The 19817-nt window shown below is 36.4% G+C and overlaps 1 protein-coding gene across 3 annotated transcripts in view; it reads left to right on the plus strand.

Annotated features, from left to right (window-relative positions):
* Positions 1-19817, plus strand: part of DNAH11 (dynein axonemal heavy chain 11) — a 291367-nt gene that overhangs the window by 211338 nt on the left and 60212 nt on the right. For all 3 annotated transcript variants that reach the window (XM_074340834.1, XM_074340835.1, XM_074340836.1), the window contains 2 exons: positions 3525-3760; positions 4989-5111. In XM_074340834.1, coding sequence (XP_074196935.1) covers positions 3525-3760; positions 4989-5111 — 359 coding nt within the window. The remainder of the gene's footprint in view (positions 1-3524; positions 3761-4988; positions 5112-19817) is intronic.

Raw genomic sequence — 19817 nt, forward strand, 5'->3', positions numbered from 1 at the left:
TAACTTTATAAAACGCTATGGGATTTGGTCCCATTGTCTCTCTTTATCTCACTTCCTATTATTCTTTTCCTCACTACTCTGCTCCAGTCACACTAGCCACCTTCCATGAATATATCATATGTGCTCCAACCTCAGGCCCAATGGCACTAGCTGTTTCCTCTGTCTTGAAGTGAATTCCTTCAGGACATATACATGACTCACTCCCTTCCATCTATCAGGTCTTTGTTCAAATAATACCTTCAAAGCCTTAGATATGATTACAACCTCCATCTCTCAGCATCCCTCATCCCAGTCCATTTATTTTCACTGTAACATTATCAATTTCTAATGTTATTTCATTCATTTGTATGGTTAATATCTTCCCCCTCCCCCAACTAGAATGTAATATCTATGGAAGGAAGGATTTTGTATGTTCTGTTCACTGCTCTAGAATGGCTCCTGGAACATTGTGGATGCTCGGTACTTGTTTCCATTGAGATATAATTTACGTACTGTATACAATTTCGTGGTGTTTAGTGTATTCACGGAGTTGTGCAATCATCATCACAGTTAATTCCAGAACATTTTCATCACCCCAAAAGTAAAACTCATACTCATTAGCTATGATCCCAATCACCCCATCCTCTCCAAGCTTAGACAAACACTAACCTATTTTATGTCTGTATAGATTTGCCTGTTCTGAATATTACATATAAACGAACTTACACAAATGTGGTATTTTACAACTGACTTCTTTCACGTAGCATGTTTTCAAGGTTCATCCATGATGTAGCCTGTATTGGTATTTCATTCCTTTTTATGCCTGAATAATATTCCATTATAAATCACGTGGAAGTAAACTTTTAAAAACATATTGATGCCACATGGAATTGAATCATGAGAGATCGGGGGCTGGGTGTTGGCATCCTTTGAAAACATTCGTGTGATTCTAGGATGTAGCTTGGGGTTGATAGCCATTGCTGTAGGGGAAATCTAGGTTTTAGTTAAGACAAATAGGTAGAGAGAGCAAGAGAGTTTGGTCCAAACAAGACTATGACACTAAAGGACAGGTGGGAAGGATTGTGCAACAGTGGGGGCATGAGTCTGTAGGATGGGATGGAGAAACAGAGTAGCATGGTGATAACTGAAAGGGACAGGGACAGTGAACATACATGATCTTGAACATCCAAATTAAACCATTACCCCACATTGTTTCCATCCAAAGAGTAGCACAGAGGGTGGTGACTGAAAAGAACGGGGTAGAGGACATACGTGTCCTAGAGGGTCCAAGTAAAATTATCTAAAATTGTTTCCAGCTAAAGTTGTCTGCTGGGCAGACAGACAGACATGGGCAAATTCATGACGGCATTTGCACTCTATTCATTAATCTGACCTAGCGATTTATAGACAGAACAAACATATGGATTTATTATTGGTGTTAACCTTTCCAAGCCTCAATGTCCTAGGCTAAAAAATAAAGGTGTCTACTTTTCAGAACTCCTGTAAGAGTTAAATGAGACAATGAAAAACAGTGAATGTATATGAATAAATTTTGTAAACATTTAACACGTTATAAACATTGGTTGTTTTGTTACCATCATATTAGGAGAAACTGGGAGCCTTACCTCATCAGGAAGTTCCCTTTTTTCCTTTGGAATATGCCAGTTGGTCAGTTTTCAGAGGATTCTGATATGTGTTTGGTGTGAGGATTAGTTAACCTTGGCTCAGGGCAGGAGCTTCTCTCTAGCAAAAGCTTCTTTCCAAAGAGGGGAGCCTCTTTCCTTCTCCCTGCACCACCCCTTCAGCCTTATCTTATAGTAGCATCCTGACTGACATGTTGACACTATTTAATGAAGCAATTAGGTGGAGCTTTGCTGACTTACTAAGCTGACTTTGGACTTAAAGGGCTCCCTCTTTGCACTTGGTTTCCAAACTCATTTTCCTTTCTATAGACTCTTTCAAGGAATTCTCAAAAGAGGAGTGGACTTAAAAGAAGATACACATGGATTAAAGTTTATTTAAAAAAAAATTTTTTTATGCAGTCACGCAACTATCTATTTGAATATAACAGTATAAAGAAAACATCCTAAAATGTGTTTATAAACATTTAAGTCTCAAAGTATGTCACAGTATTTATGATATTCTTTAACATGACTTGGCTGCTTCATTTCCCCTAGTAGACTAACCTGACCATTAAAAAGGGGGGAAGCTGGGATTCCCTTTGATCCCCTGCATTCCACTTTACAAACAGTAGGTGCTCAAACAATCTATAGAATTACAATACAAGACCTACATGCGTACCTTCTGTTACTCCTGTTAGCTTCAGAAATTCAAGTTAATTCAAGCCTCCAGTTGTTTCAGGTTGTTTCTATTACGTAGAAAGTAACAAATTAAAGCCACATATCTTTTACTAACAGGAGAATGCTCATTTCAAAGGATACCAATCGGCTTGTGTCATTAAGGAAACTATATCAAGTCAGATACCAAGGTTTGTGGCTAGGGGATACAGAGTTTATTTCTAAGAGCATTGTAGTCGCCAACAGTGCTACTTTTCCTATATTGACATCTAAGTGACCCCTCCAGCTTCACTGTGGGACTTTTTCCAACACTTTGTTTGCTGAAGCTCTGTGGTCAACCAATAAATCATACTCTAGCTGCTGTGGCCTTGGTGGCTACTCCAAGTAGGGCTCTTCCTATAATCCCTTACGGAGGCATGTTTCCATCAAGCCTTGGGAGTAGCTCCTTTTTCATCTTGTTCATTTTGGTGTCTCCAGACAGTGTTTTATATGTAGGAGGTACTCAATAAACGTTTGGTGATTGATGACCAAACAAATAAATTGCTTCCCATGATCTTGTTTATTTTTGGTAAAGTCAGTCCATTTGTATAAAGAATGATCCTTATTCTTTAAAATAGATTATCCTTTTTCTCTTTCTCTTTCTCTCTTTTAAAGGAGACAGCTCCCTAGTTTTCAATGTTACTTTCCACAATCACAACATAGGCAGAGGAGAGATTGTAATCTAAGTTCCTGGGCACAACTGGCAAGCTGATGGAGTTCTGGTGGACTCGATACATTCCATAACCCATCTCAGAAAGAGAAGTCATCTCTTTGTAGTGGTGGCCTGTAGTAAAAGATGAAATGCCTGAGCAAGATAGTGCATTTTAGCATTGCTTATGTGGGGTGATTACTCCATTGGGCAAATACATTTCTGTTGTCCTGCCATACTTCTTGGTGTCTAAATTCACTCTCACCTTGTTGGAATAACTTTGGATGTATGTATGGGTCCAAGTCCCTTTCACTTGAGGCCAAATAGCTGTAGTAATAAACAAGATGCTGAATACTGCAGTTGACAGAATTCTGAGAGGTGAGTACCAGGCTTCTCGGGTCCAATTGTATGTCATGATGAGAGTTTTATTTCCCATCAGAGAGTCCACAGAGAATTTGCATGTGTTCTCTTGGCTCGGGTTTCTTGTTTCCTTGTCTGTGGTTCTGAGACATTTACTCTGCCACTCTGTCAGTTTATTGCATCTAACTCTGATTTTCAAGGTTTCCATCCCAATAACTAAAGGCCTGGACTTGATTGCCATGTTGACGGATGATGCTACAATTGCCGCCTGGAGTAATGAAGGACTGCCCAGTGACAGAATGTCAACCGAAAACGCCACTATCCTAACACACTGTGCGCGCTGGCCCCTAATGATAGACCCCCAGCAACAGGGAATTAAGTGGATCAAGAATAAGTATGGCACTAACCTGAAAGTCACACATTTGGGCCAGAAAGGGTATGTGAAATCTGAAGGATTGGCTTTCTGTTTAGCCGCTGTGAAATAGGTCTGATTTATACAAAGTCCTGGCATGTGTTAGACCTCTCTGCCACTATGAAATGTGACAATTTGGTACTACTTGTTTATGTGCCTGCTCATGTTTCACATAAAGTATCAGTTGAAAAAGCATTTACAGTGGGCAGTATCCACTTACACGAAGAGGAACTTAGTTTGGAGGTAAGAATAAACACTGCATTTGAGAGGAAAAATATGTTGATTTCATAAGGCCAAGAATGGAAATATAATGTATTATAATCCATCCTTAGAGCATCTAGCATATGGTAACACAAGAATTGTCAACTGCATAAATAGGTTTAATGATGTTAATAGTCAGATTCCTAAATATATACTTTGCTTCCAGTAGGATTTTAACATGGCTAGAAGTCCGAATATTGAATGCTTGAAGATAATTTAATTCTAGTCAAGTTTTACATGTTGCTTTTGAGAACGGAATCTACCCTGAGATTTCCTGTTATTGGGTCTTCATCACAGTGCTATCTGATAAGTAGAAAGCTGTCTTGTATGTAGCTGGATAAATACATAATTTGCTGTTGAATAAATAATTTTAGATTTACTGATATTTCATTTAACCCTTCCATCATCTTTCACATGTAAAATGAAATATGGAATTTCTGTAGTTGTGCAGATAAATGTACTCCTTGCTTTTCTGAACACTTGGAGAAAGTGGTTTCCAAAGGAGACAGACTGTTTTTGAAGAGTAGGAATGAAGTAAAATGATAGTTCCACCTCTTTACATGACAGAACCTAAAGGTTTAAAAAAAATGAAAATATGATAAAATCATAAGGCATTTAATAAAATTTGATTTTTTTAATAAAAAAAAGACCTATTGAATAAATTTAAATTGAAATCTATGGTGTTTAGAAAGTTACATTTATTTCAGCCCTGATTATTATCAAAAGTAACTAATTTGCACATAATCTTCTTAGTTCAAACTGTTGAAGGTCACTTGGAAAATATAACTAAAATTTATCTCAAAATCTAATCTTTAATTTCTATGTAATCTAGTTAAGGAAGAATACTACTTTATTAAATAGCTTTCTCTAAGTTAGTTTGTCTCATTTAAAATATCTACATGAAATTAAACATAATTTAACATAAATAATTTTGAACATTTTTCCTGTGCTTATTTGTGTTTTATTATCTCCATTCTGACTGAATTTTAAGGTTTTTGAATGTGATTGAAACTGCTTTGGCCTTTGGAGATGTCGTCTTAATTGAAAACCTTGAGGAAACAGTAGATCCAGTCCTTGATCCACTGCTTGGCAGGAACACAATTAAAAAGAGGAAGTAAGTATTTCTGAACTGTTAACATGTATTGTGTGCTACATGCGCGTTTGATCATCAGCTTCCATTTCTTAACCTCATAATCAAGTGCAATCTATTGACATCCTTTTGGTGCTATTTCTGAGTTTCCGTTCTATGGAACCTACATTCCAAGACCACAGCAACCTCAATGTGATCTATTCTTTCAGACTATTTGTTTGGTGGATTTAGGTTCACGTTATCCAATTCCTGACTTCCAGGCCATAAAATGCATTGTCACAAATCTGAGAGTAGTTGCTCCTTTATTAGCTTATGCTAGTGTTTCTCTAACTTCAGTACTTTAAAAAACACCCTTAGTATGTTTGCCTGAACTGCATATCACTTGTATCCCTATTTACTTCATATTTTTCTTGAAAAACAATTTTAAGTCCACTCACTATGTTTTTTTAAATTTAGTCTCGTCGCAAGTAATAGCATCTACAAAATCGCGGGTTTACTGTGTTCTATTTTTTTCTAATACACTTAAAATATAACCATTGAGGAAAAAAAGTGTTTCTTAGAGGATCCCCAAAGTCACCCCCCATCCCAGCACTGGTGGATTACCAATAAGTGGGGAACGCACCCCACCCCCACCCCCACGCCTGTGAGCTCTAGGTGCTGTTCTAAATGGCTGACATTCCCCCAGGGACACCTCTGCTCTCCAGGACATTCTCCCAGGGGCACTGAAGCCATCTCCAAGGAATCATCATAAATGTGTCAAAGGTCAGAGGCAGCAGGTACCTCTCTCACCAAGCCTACACGGCCTCAGGGGAGATTGGGACATCCCGAAGGCTCTTTGTGCCTCTTCACTCCAGAAACCAACATTTTCTAGGTTTATTTTACTGGATTTCATTCTCTTTTTCTGTTTTTTTTTTTTTTTTTTTTTTTTTTTCTTTACAGAGATGTAATTTTAGATCTTCCCCAACCCCCTTCTTCTTTGACACCCACTCTCTGCCTCAAAGTTATGTGTCCTTTTTCATCACTGGATTATTCCTGTCAATTTTAAGTAGAAACAGGCCTACTACTTATGGATGACTAACTTCTGTTTTTTAAATAGTCTCTAACTGATGACTATAGTATGTATTATACAACTCACCAAGTAAATCCATTTACAGTGACTGACAACTTATAATTGTTTAATAAACCAGACTTTACCCCAGACATGCATTTAGAACAATCTAATAAGCCACTTGACAAACTGTAACTCTAACATAAATATAATTGTAGCTGTATTTGATGTGTTAAAAATATAGTGTAATATCTGGAAGGTCACTAACGTGAAATCCTTATTAAGGTTCTGACTCTATTATGAAGGCCTAAAATTTTTTGACAGTGAAATACATATTCTCTAGCTTTAACTTGGACTTTCAATAACACAATTTAAGGGTAAAAAATTTGGTGACTCTCTATCTATCTATAATATAATATATATTTATTTTTGGATAATCCAACATTTCAGAGACTGAAAAATTTGACTCATGGTTTTTCCTCAATATGGATATAGTTAAGTATCAGTGAGAATCCCGGAGACCTTTTATTTTAGAAGCAAATTATTTTACATAGAGCATCATGTCTTTATCCCAAAATATCAGGCCAGAACAATTTATTCCAAATAAAAATAATATTTACTGAATAAGTATGCTCTATTAGGCTTTGTAGAGCACATATCATTCCAGCATTTTTTACAAGGTCAAGAGAAATTAAAATGATATGAAAGAATATAACAAGTGCTCTTTATTTCTGTACAGTTATTACCTTAACAATCCTAGCTCCTAAACTCTTATGTGCAAAAACAACCACTTGTATGAAGGTAAATTTCAGATCTGTATCTCCAGTTTTTCTCACTTCCCTTTGCCATGCAGATGTTTTCAGAGTATTTTTACCCAGAGGATCTGAGTGCTAGTGGAGTCCTTATATATTCTATATTCTATCAGCCACTGAATAAACATTCTCTGAGCACTGCTGTATGCCAGGCATTGCCGTAGGGGCTGCAGGTTCGAAGTATGATGAGATATAGACCCTGCTCTTAAAGAAGCTACCTTTCCCTAGAGGAAACACAGACCTATAAACAATAAAAGGAATACAGTGCCATTGGTGAGATGATAGAAGTATGCATGGCAAGAAGTTGTCAATCCCATAGTGGAGACTTGGAAAGGCTTTATGGGAAAACAAATTACATTTGATTACATTGACATTTAATGTGAGTTTTGTCAGATAGACAAATGGGAGAAGAGAATCATAGAACGAGAGACCTAATACCAAACAGCAAAACGCATGAAACAGCCCAACATCTTTGAGGAACTGCAAATAGGATCCAAATCAGTGAAGAGTTTTGTGTTGGGGAGGAAAAGAGAGGAGTGTGGAGAGAAAAGTGCACTGGGAGAGGCGAAACTGGAGAGATGAGCAGGGCCCAGAACATGGATGTCCTTGGGCACCCACAGATGACCCATAGATTTTTCCTATAGATTGACAATTATTTTTATTCCTCCCCCCAAATACACTCAAGGAGCCCATTCCTATCAGTAACACTAATTGACAATAGCAATAGTTTTCCACCAAAGAACCATGCCTTCCTGGATAACAAATCTGGAATCTCATATTTTCACTTGAGAGTCATGAACATAAGTCTTGGGGAAGCTAGTGAAGCCTCTGAAGCATGCTGGGAGTAATGCGATCAGATTTATGTTTCTGAAAGGTCACTCCACTGGTGGTGTGAAATATTGATTAATGGGGCATGGACCTAGAGCCAGATTCTAATTAGCAAACAATTAGAGTAATCCAGTTGAGACATAATATGAGCCTAAATTGAGGCTGTGACTGTAGGGATAGAGAGAGGACAAATCAAAGAATTTTCAATCAGTTAATACCATCAGTTCATGGTCATTACTTGGATATTGTTGGTAGGGAGGGTGATTGCCAGTCTTCTGCCAGGTTAAATGATGGTGTGATTTCTGGAGAGATGTGATATAGGAATAGAATTAAGTATAGGGAAATATTTCACATAGAGATTCAAAGATTGTGGTGCTGCTTTAACATACATTCTCATAAAGGAAGTCTGAGGAGCCGTTGGACATGTAAGTAAGGAGCTTAATAAGGAGACCTTGGCTGAACATGTAGATTGGGAAACATCTACACAGGCACATAATTAAGCCATCATGGTAGATGTGATTATCAACAGAGATGCTATACAGTTAGAAGAACAGCGGGTGCACTCACTCCACAGATGGGAAAAATGGCTGCTGAATGAGCTTAGTTAATGCTCTTGGAGGCCCTATGACTCCGTGAAGTTTAATATGTGGAAACCTAATTTCTTAACCACCTTTTCCAAATAAATTGGCATTACCATCTTTCAGTAGAAATCCTATGAATGCTACTTTGCTAAGCTAACTCTTAATTTTTTATTCCGCTTTTTCCCCCTAAGCCTTGTTTATTTTCCCACCAACGTTTTGGAATCTATGTCTCGTTTTTATAGCTATACCTTATGGTATAGTTCAGGCCTTTCATTTCTTTATGCTGACTGAAATAATATCTTTGCATCCTTTCTCTGCTCACTCCTCTCCAACCCAGAGAGTGGTTAAAATAATCTTTTTTCTAATATTGCTTCTATCTTAACTCCCCTGTTCAAGAACGCATTAAAAATCTCTAATGCCTATTGCATTGAATTGAATTGAAGCTCTTCTATTAAGCCTACAAAATGCTTTATCTGTTTGATACTTCTGGATATCCTTTCACCAACCTCATTTTTCATTACTTCACGTAGGTAATCCCCCGTCCCATGATGTGCTGTTAACTTTTCTTTCTACAAGTCCCAAATTCACTTAAATGCAACTGCTATTTAATCAGTTAAATGGGAATTTAAATTTTCCACAATTAATGCCTCCCACACATACTATATTCCATACTGTATTATTGTGTTATTTTGCCTCATATGTCTCTCTTACAATATACTTAAATATTTTTTATTCCTATATATCCTAACTGAATTACATGTTTTCTGTGGATAAGAATCATATATACTATATGCCTTTGGAAAGATGGTTAATCAAAATAAAAACAAAACAATAAAACATAGACTTTTATTTCTGGCACTATGTTAGGTTAGATGTGTGAATACTGAAAGACAACTGAATATGTTAGTTAAAATATTAAAAACACATTTTGTCATTTAGCTGTCATCTTTTAGTCACACACACACACACACACACACACACACACACACACACAAAAGTATGACTAAACAGCAGGAATCAGAGAGACAAGGAACACCAAAACTGGTTTTCTTTCTGATGTACTGGTTACAAACCTGATGACCTTGAATTCCTGTTTTGATGGGTATAGAGAGAGAGAGCTTGGACCAAGCCTAGGGTCTATTCAGGGTGTAAAGTCTACTAAGAGATACCTGTATAATATTATAGCTTCAAGGGCACACACCTTTGTTTAAGGGTAAATTTGTTTAAAATAAACAAAAATACTAGCACTAAAGAAAGGAAACTTTCTTTTCTCTATCTTCTCATTGGGAAGAGGTAGGGAAATATTCCTTGAGAATTCCCAACCAGAAACTATCCTTCTTAGGAATGTTCAAGACAGATTTTTACTACTCATATACACTAAAAACCTCAAACCAATAACTTAATTTAAAGTGGCTTTGGGTTGGTCATACCCTAATGCCCTTGGCAGAATCAAACAAAAATTCTATCTGGAATAGTGTACATAAATCCAGACATTACAGGATTGTGAAAGATTCCAATATACATGAGCTTACAGGCAAAAAAAATCACAGAACATGCAAGGAAACACGGCACCATGAGCAAGAGCCAATAGAAGCATTAAATAATAGAATCATTGTCACATTGCTGCTTTATTATATATTTTTTGATTGTGAATAAGGATGTGTTCATTAGCCTTCCATGAATTGTCCGTTGTTAACTTTTACTAATTTTTTCCACTAGGTTTTTCATCACTTTCTTTAATTCTTCAAATTGTTTTTGCTTTCACTCATTGTACACTTTCTCGTTTTCCAATATGATTTTGAATTCATTCTTTCTTTGAATATGTGTCTTCCCATCATTTTCATAGGATTGGCATGGGAAGGCAGCTAAACGTAATGCTCAACCCCCTGTCTTGAACAAGCTACACATGCATTTTCAAGAGAGCTTTTAAGACTGAGATTGGTCTTGTGCACTAGTGCACTGTTGTTAGAGACTAGCATTGAAGTAGAAATAGTAGTAAGATGAAACTTAGTTCAGTCTGTCTACTGCACTCTAGTTTGGTGATATGGGCTAAGTAGTTTAAACTGTTTTCCATGTTTACATTTTCTTATCTGGTGAGAAAAAATACAAAAGAGCATAGCACATATAGGTATTCAATATATATTACTTTCTTTGAATCTTTAACCAATGACAGGTACAGTCTGTGCATGATTGGGAGCATGAATGAGATTCTAAGCCAGAGCTCCTGAAGTAAGACTGTCTTCTGGACATGGGATGCGTAGGCAAACCATGAATGGAGCCAGGAAGCATATTAGGAAAAAGGGAGGGAATGAGTCACGTCTTTTATGTTTCAGATTGCCTCCTAAGAGGAGTGTTGAAGGTTTTGGTTTGTAAAATATTATTATTTAATATTGATACATATAAAAACATATGCATATATAAAAGAGACAAAGCATAATGATAAATTAGATATTTACCTATCATTCAAATTATGAACTGAAAGATTCCCAACGTTTGTTAAGCCAAATGTGCTCCACTCCTTTCCCATTCTGCTTCCTCTGTCAAAGGTAGTCAGTATTCCAAATTTTGTTATCACTTCATTACTTTATTTAAAATAGTTTCATCATATGTACATATGCATTTTCCAAAACAATGCATTGTTTATTTTTATTTGATTTGGGGCTTTATAAAAATGCCGTCCTAGTGAATATATTTTAAAGGGATTTGAATTTTTTACTCAGTATGATATTTCTAAGACTTACCTATATTCTTGCTTTTCACTCTTATTCTTTCGTTTTTATCACTATACTGTTCCATAGTATGTCTGTTCCTCTATCTAATGTTCTTATTGAAGGACATTCAGGTTATTTTCAATTTTTTTTGCTATTACAAGCCATGTTCCTATGAACATGAATACACTGAATATTCATATACACATCTACAGATGTACACACACAGCAAGAATTTCTTCAGAGTAGAATAGTTAGGTTATGGAGTGTGTACACAGTCAACTTTAAAAGATAATGCCAAATTATTTCCCAAAGTGTTCGTACAAATTTACATGTTCACCAGTAGTGCCACAAGCGTTGTGGAATCTTTCACAGAACTGAGTTAGGGACTCGCTCTTCTGCTGTCTTCTATAGTAATACTAAAGATTTCTGTATTTAATACCATTAACCACTTCTTCCTAGGAGGAACTATTCCTGCCTCCTGTTTTTTCCCTACCTCTTATTTTTGAATGGAAAAAAACCTGAGGACGCTCGAAATTTTGAGAATAGTTTTATTTATAAAAACTTTAAAAGTACTTTGGAATAAAGTTTAATATTTTAATGATTGTATTCTTTTCACCTGACAAGAAGTATGTTTAAACAAAGCAAATACTTTCTTGTTCCTTTATGTAATTCTTCAAAAAGAGGGAGAGAGAAAAAAACTTTATAAACTATTTACCCATATGAATTAGCAGGGGATATGAAAAAATAAAAATAGATTGATAGAAACAGGGATTATTTTTCTTTCTTTTAATGCAACAAATAAAAAACTGGGAGGAAACAATGGAAAAGGAAATTAACAGGAAAATGATATAAGCTTTGTTTAATAATAGGTACCCATTTGCAATGTTGAAACAGGAACAGAATTTTTTTTTTTTCTTAGAGATAGAAAAATTTGAGTGTACCTTTATCGCATCCCAAACGAATCTACATGTTTGTAAATTTTCTAATAGGTGTTCCTGTTCTGATCTCCAACAATGAACATTTTATTTGATTTTTTCTATCCCCTTCTGCCTTTACATTTCTTTCTTTATACAAATGTTTCCCTTGGTATTATTAAGACAAAATAGCATTGAAAACAAGAAAAGTAGGGGGAAACAACCCACAGGGATTGCAAAGCTGGTGCATTCACCTAGAATGTCTTTATCACATTCTTCAAATGCAAATTGGATAAGACTTTCATACTCCTGAGAGAAAGTCACATCCCCCAGAAAGTTTCTGACTATTAATAGTGTTTTTGTTTATCTTAACTTCTGTTTGTTTGGGGGAGGGGGCTTTTTATAAACTAATATTAGTTTATTCTTCCTAATAATGAATGTCTGAGAAGATGCTTTAATAGATAAAGCATAGTCCAAAAGTTGAAGTTCATTAATAATTGGAATGTTGTGGAGTATGAAGTAATGAATACTAATTACTCCTTTCATGTCTGACAACTCCCTGTGGACTAATACATCAGCCCAGACTTTAATTTGGTTCTAGTAATGGTTTCGTCAATAGCACATTAAATCTGTGTTTGAGAAGATATACAGTTGAACCTGACCCACATAGATGATGCTGCTGTCATAAAATGGCCACAGGCTGACAACAGCTGGGTAATTACAAATAATTAAATTCACCAAACTCCAGACAATCCTAATTTTAGGTAAAATATATCTTACGGTATCAATCGACAGAAAACGTATCTGGGAAGATTTATCAACATGTACTTTTTCCAAAGCAAATTTACTGGCTTACATATTAGAGAAGTTGCTGATCTGTGAAGCATCTTCATAAAATTATATCTCTTTAATCTTTCAAATCCTTCAGACATCACTGAAGTAATTTTTTAGCTTTAATTTTAGCTGGAGTAACCTTACTGTAAGATGTAGCGTGAATGGAAACTACATACATGTTTCTAATATAAATATTTTAAAATATTTTTTAAATATTTTTAAGACATTTAAAATATTTTTAAATATATAACTATTTTAAGACATTTTAATAAATAGTTTAACTATTACAAATATTTTAAAAGACATTTTATACTTTATATTTACTTTTATATAATTGTTTTTTAGTAATAGTATTTAAGTAGCGTTCCCTAGAAAATAACTTAAAACTAATAGAAATATTAGCTACGTGTGTGTACACACACGTGCACGAGCAGTTGGACAATTAAGTTCGTGAACTCATCCTAAAAAAAGTGCTGCATACCTCATTGCTGAATATCACTATGGTCACCTTCGAAGTCCTCCCCTTGGGAAGCTATGCACTGATGCCAGCACCTAGTCCACCTTCAAAGCAATTTTGGAACTCTTTCTGGAATGGCCATCAGAGCTGTTGTCGTCTTACCCTTGATGTCATGAATGGCATCAAAATGTTTTCCTTTCAATATCTTCTTTATCTTCAGATAACGAAAGAAGTCATTGGGGGCCAGATCAGGTGAGTAGGGAGGGTGTTCCTATACAGTTATTTGTTTACTGGCTAAAAACTCCCTCACAGACAGTGCTGTGTGAGCTGGTGCATTGTCATGATGCAAGAGCCATGAATTGTTGGCAAAAAGTTTAGGTTATCCAACTTTTTCACGCAGTCTTTTCAGCACTTGCAAATAGTAAATTTGGTTAGCTGTTTGTCCAGTTGGTACAAATTTATAATGAATAATCCCTCTGATATCAAAAAAAGGTTAGCAACATCATTGCAATAAGTTCACGAATTTAATTGCAGACCTTGTGTGTGTGTGCGTGCGTGCGTGCGTGTGTGTGTGTGTGTGTGTGTGTGTGTGTTACTTATATATCTCAAAAGGGAAATAATCTGCCATGATTTTCTTTTTTAGCTTTGTTTTTCTGTTCAGTGGTACTTGGACTCTTGAAATATTAATCTTTTTAAAAATTCTAATTGAAGTTAGCTTTTATCTCTGAAGGATGTGTTGGTTATATTAACTGTATGAAGCAACAAGACAATTAACTCATTTCTATTCAGGCCCTTTCTTTCCTTCCTTACCTTGCAAGTCTTGCCAACTGTGCAGCTTTCAGCAGAAACCTTTCTTGAGGAACCGGGTTGGACCAACTCGAGCAATCCTTCCTGCCCAGGTTGCTAAGTAACACCTCCCCTCTGCCTCCCGCTACCTGATCCTTTCAGGGGCACTCAGCTGGAGCTGTTGGAGCTCACAAGTCTAATCTAGAAGCTTTTAATTTTAACAGCAGGACATGCAGTAAGGCTTTTAGGTGTCCATTGAAAAGTTTTTTTTCCTTCTCCTGAGTGTTTTTCTTTTTTTCTTTCAACTAGTGGGACTATGTTATTTATTTATCTCAAAACCCACCTGCTATCTCTTTACCCTGACACATCATCTCCGATGAATCCTGGAGAATGGAATTCCTCATAATTGGAGAACTTGTTAGCTATCTGAATGGTCCATCGTAGGGTGAGAACCTTCACTATAATAACATAATATCTTAGGGAATTTCTCTCCAAACAGCGTTATGAAAAAGGTTTTGCAAATCTTTTTTAAAAACAGACTCCTACTGCAGCTATTCCTAGTAAAAACTTCTATCTGCTACAGAAGCAAGTCCGTATTCTAAATTGAAGATGCTGCTTTTCCAAGTTTGGTTTTAGATGGCAATAAAAAATGATGGTGTTTGTACAGGTACTCAGAACATCTGATCACTAGAGAAATTTATTTAGGATTTTATGATCCAAGACTGATGGCATTTTCACCAGTAGCTACACTAAATCTTGAGAACAGTTCCAACAAAAGTAAAAGATACTTCCTTAGTGTCCAGACATGCATCTTAGAAATAAGACCACGAGATGATACTCTCTAGTTCAGATAATCATCTCTACTGAGGCAGCTTTTACTGAGACAATGCTGCCTCTCTCAACTCACAGAGATTCTGGCTTTCAGGTAAATTTGAAAGCTGGGAGAAATGTTTCCCCATGTCTGTCACAGAAATGCTGTGAACATTAGCCAAGAAATCATTTTCAAGTGTTTATAATGTAATTTCCATATCAATCTTCCTCAACAATAATGACCTTCCATGACTTGAAGAAATTAGGAATATTTTCATCCCAGAACAATGTTTGGCTGGATTTTGAATAAACTTTTGAAAGAACTTTGAAATTCCCAGTGTACCTGATTTTTATGCCAACCTGACATATGGAAAACTGAATTTATAGTTAATCTGTAAATGACCGTATTTATTATACAACAATTCATTCAGCTAAGTAGTGAGCATTCATTCAGCTAAGTAGTGAAAAACGTAAAAGATATTTTCTTTTCCTGAAAGCCAGAAGTTGAAAAGCTTTTTTGTAAATGAAATGATTTATTTTTTAAAATGTTATGAGTTAATTAATTCATTTTATGTAAATATCTACCAGAAATTATAGTTCTTAGATTAGGGCTGGGCACCTTGATAATCAGTGCTCTTCTCCTTCCTAAACAGGGAGAAAATTCCTCACCAAAGATCAGCAGGGTGTGTGCTCTGAGCTGTGTCTTTATAGTTTTTTCTCTAGTGGCCATAGGTTGTTACTGAGTCAATCAGATTCTCTCAGCACCGTTTCGTGATCAATGGTCAGACAGGTCAACAGAGGTTGGGGTTACAAGCTGTCCCCCTCAGACAGAGCAAATTAATCTGCAATCTGATGCAGTGAAATGAGCTTTAGACCAGGAGTCTAGAGACTCAGGCTCTAGTCCCCACTCTGCCACTAAGCTCTGTGACCTTCGACAAGTCATAAACTCTTTGGGTCCATAAAAAGGGATCAGCTGAATGATCTCGAAGGGCTCTTCTTGCTTTAACATTACCACTCTGCTAGGTGAGACAGTGTTTGTGCCTCACCCTATGTCCTATCCAATTAAACCACGGTGTTGGTATTAGAGAACACATTTCAGTTGTGAGCTCGTATGATTGGTGTCTCACCTCCAAACCAGCAATTCTCAGCCAATGAGAAGTGAGAGGGGGCAGGAGGTGTTCTCTCCCTTGGAGAGAGATATGAAAACCCTCGGAAAGCAATTCCACTGCAGGTTCAGAGATTCCTGCCCACCTCCTTGATTCTCACTGTGATGCAGTGTCACGGGCCAGCGTCCTGTTCCTGGGGAGCATGGGACTAGAAAATGAATTAGGAACTACTCCTTTAAGAAAGTAGTCCCACATCTGAGATTTATGTTGCTCTTCACACCTGCTGTTGCTTCTCATTGGAGTTTAAGTTCAAGAGCTCTTAGCTGCCCTCTGTGATCTAGCGTGTTGACCTCTGGATTCGTGTCTTTCACAGAAACAACAAAATGATTGTTTGTTTTTCCCTCCCCTCTGGTTAACTCCGTTTTTTTTTGATCCTTCAAATCACGAGAGAGCATTAGCAGTCCATTTAGTTTTCCCAGGTAGGAGATTCACCAAAAATTAACCTAGCAGCAATGATAAAACCTACTGGGTCATTATATAGTTTTTGCCTTTCATAGATCATCAACACCCCAATTGAGGATAATTGATTATCTCTGGGAAATCTAAGCTTATAAAATAATGTTCCAGAGCAAAATGTAAAACCAATTTTATAGGCAGTCATCCTTCTCTTTTCCATCAGCATAGCAGAGTCCCCTGTGCCCCATCAGTTAACTGTCTCTTCACAGAGAAAGACCTGTCCCTGCAGCAGCAGAGTTCTGGTTCTCAAACTGTGAATGTTTCAGGGTATAGGTAGATGTGCAAGGGAGATTTGCAGCCACAGAGTCACCTCGGAGCCATCTTATGGAGACTCGCTGTCACTGAGATATTTGGTTAAATGCATATTTAACCAGTTAAAAGCTTTTGTCACCTGCATCCGGAAGCAAAACTGTCAGAACTTCATGATCCATGTTGGCCAGTCCCACACTTTTTTCTTGAAAGGCTAGGGAGGCAGAGCACAGTTGTGTGTAGTGGCTGATTGGAAAAATCATGGCTTGGTGTTACTGGGAAATCCAGTGAGATTAGCTGCATTGCTCTGAGAGGAGATTACACTGACACCACCAACTGCTGTGGTCCTCTAGAGTGGCAATCAGTGAACAGCCTGTCCTGATAAGGCCTGGGAGCTAAAAATGGTTTTTGTTGTTGTTTTCTTTGATTTCTTTTTTATTTTATTTTAATTTTTCAATTACAATTGACATACAATATTATATTACTTTTAGGTCTACAACATAGTGATTAGACATTGATATAATTTCCGAAGAGCTAAATCTGGTTTTAAAGCATTTCAATAACAAAGAAGAACATATGGCAGAGATGTATGTTGCTCTCAAAGCCAAAAATATTTGCTCTCTGGCTCTTTACAGAAACAGTTATTCAACCCCTGCTCAAGAAGAATTTCTCCCCAAGGCCTGAACACCTGTGACTTTCAAAAATGTTAATGCTCCTGCTGGGGGGTTCTGATTCACACACACACACACACACACACACACACACACACACACACACACACATACACACACTCCACACGAACCTCAAAATTAGTCTGACTTCTAACTGCAGTTTCTAATCCTGCCACAATAAGCTGTCCCATTAGACAACAATTATGAAATTTTAGACTGGATTTATTCAGTGTTCTTCATTTAAATTTAAATATTTAAAGTGTAAAAATGTTTAAATTCTCTTTTCATCTGGGGATACAGGTTCTTGGTTAAAACAGGAAGTTTATGAACCCAAACCCAGTGAAAATTCATAAGCAGATGAGGGAAAATTCAACCTGAAATCATGGAAGATTGTGACACACTTGGCATTTCTCTGAGACACTGCCAAGGCAGGAATGAATTCAAACTCAGACGGAGCAGTAATCAGAAAGTCACAAGACATCCACAGAGGTTGATTTAAAGTATCGGTTTTATTATTGTGGAGATGTAAATGAGTATAAACTTTGGTATCTTTTATGTGTGGGAACCCCAGGTAGTAATTACACAAAATCTTCACTCTTGAAACTTCCTTTAAAAGCCAATCATGCAAATTTTGACATCTAGGCTAACAGTAATACAGTGAATAATTCTAGCAAAGGAAGATTTTCTCAAAGCTTACTTGTGAGATCAATTTTGGAAACACTTAGAAAGGGAAACCCAACTAAAAGGAGAAATTTTGATGATGCTCCCAATGTAGATATGATTGAATATGTCTTCAGTTAAAAAGAAGGTTAACTAAGAAATGTGTTCTTATCAAATAAGGCCATCCTGTGAAAAACCTCATAATGTTCAAAAGTCAAGCATGAACCCCTGAGAAACTACAGTTAGCTTGGTTAATTATTATACCTTATCGATTGATAAAAGTTCAAATGTAATTGATTGAACTCCCAATAGATTGTTCTCTTTTTTCTTTTTTGGTAACATCATTACTGAGGTATAATTCACATACATTCAATTTAATCATTTAAAGTGAACAATTCAGTGGTTTTTAGTGTATTCACAGCATTGGGCAGCCATTACCATAATCATGTTTAGAACCGAAACTCTTGAGCAGCCATTAATCTACTTTCTGTCTCTATTGATTTGCCAATTCTGGACATTTCCTATAAATAGAATCATACAATATGTAGTCTTCTGTGATTGGCTTCTTTCACTTGGCATAATGTTTTCAAGGTTCATCCATGTAGCAGGTATACTACTCTTTTTTACGGTTGAATAATATTCCATTGTTTGGATATACCAGTTTGTTTATCCATTCATGAGTTTACAGACATTTGGATTGTTTCTGCCTTTTCGCTATTACCATGTTTCCCAAAAAATAAGACCTAGCCAGACTATCAACTCTAATGCGTCTTTTGGAGCAAAAATTAATATAAGACCCGGTCTTATATTATTTTTTGCTCCAAAAGACGCGTTAGAGCTGATTGTCCGGCTAGGTCTTATGTTTGGGGAAACACGGTATGAATAATGCTGCTATGAACATTTGTGTACAAATTCTATGTGGACATATGTTTTCCATTCTTTTGGGTACATACCTAAAAGTAAATTTGCTGGGTTAAATGGTAACTTTATGTTTAAGATTATGAGAAACTATGAAACTATTTTCCAAAGTGGTTGCACCATTTTACATTCTCACTAGCAGTGTATGAGAGTTCGAATTTCATTCCATCCTCACCAACACTTATTATTGTCTGTGGGTTTTTTTGTTTTTTGGTTTGATTTTTTGTGTGTGTGTGTGTGTTTTTTATAGCGATCTAGTAGGTATGAAGTGCCCCTTCACTGTGGCTTTGATTTGCATTTCCTTGATGGCTAATGACGTTGAGCATATTTTCAGATGCTTATTGGCCATTTGTATATCTTCTTTGGAGAAATGTCTATTCAGATCCTTTGCTTATCTTTTAACTGGGAAGACTTTTGATTGTTAAATGCCTGTCACATTGTAGGCACTTAATATATATTTATTTATTGACCAAATAAATAAAAGAATGAATGGATCAGTATGTAAAATTTTATACCTATAATACCTATTATGAAACAGTAAGTAATGGTGGTGTTTGTGGCAAGCCATGCTGTCTTGGTAATGGTTATATGCCAAGTGCCTACAAGACTCTCTGACAGCCTGGCACAGGGTAGGTGTTCAGTAACAGCTTGTTGAACGAATGAATGTTGGTTGCAACGTGCTCATGATAAAAACAAATAAATGAAGAAATTATCTGTAGGATACATGATCATTTAATGAACATGATATCAACTGGAAAATATATGCAAATGTGTGAACAGGTAGAGGCAGATCCTTAACCTGTGAAATAAGGATCTGTGGTCCCCGGAT

This window comes from Rhinolophus sinicus, linkage group LG09 (assembly GCF_036562045.2).
Source record: "Rhinolophus sinicus isolate RSC01 linkage group LG09, ASM3656204v1, whole genome shotgun sequence".
In the NCBI taxonomy this organism is placed as follows: Eukaryota; Metazoa; Chordata; class Mammalia; order Chiroptera; family Rhinolophidae; genus Rhinolophus; species Rhinolophus sinicus.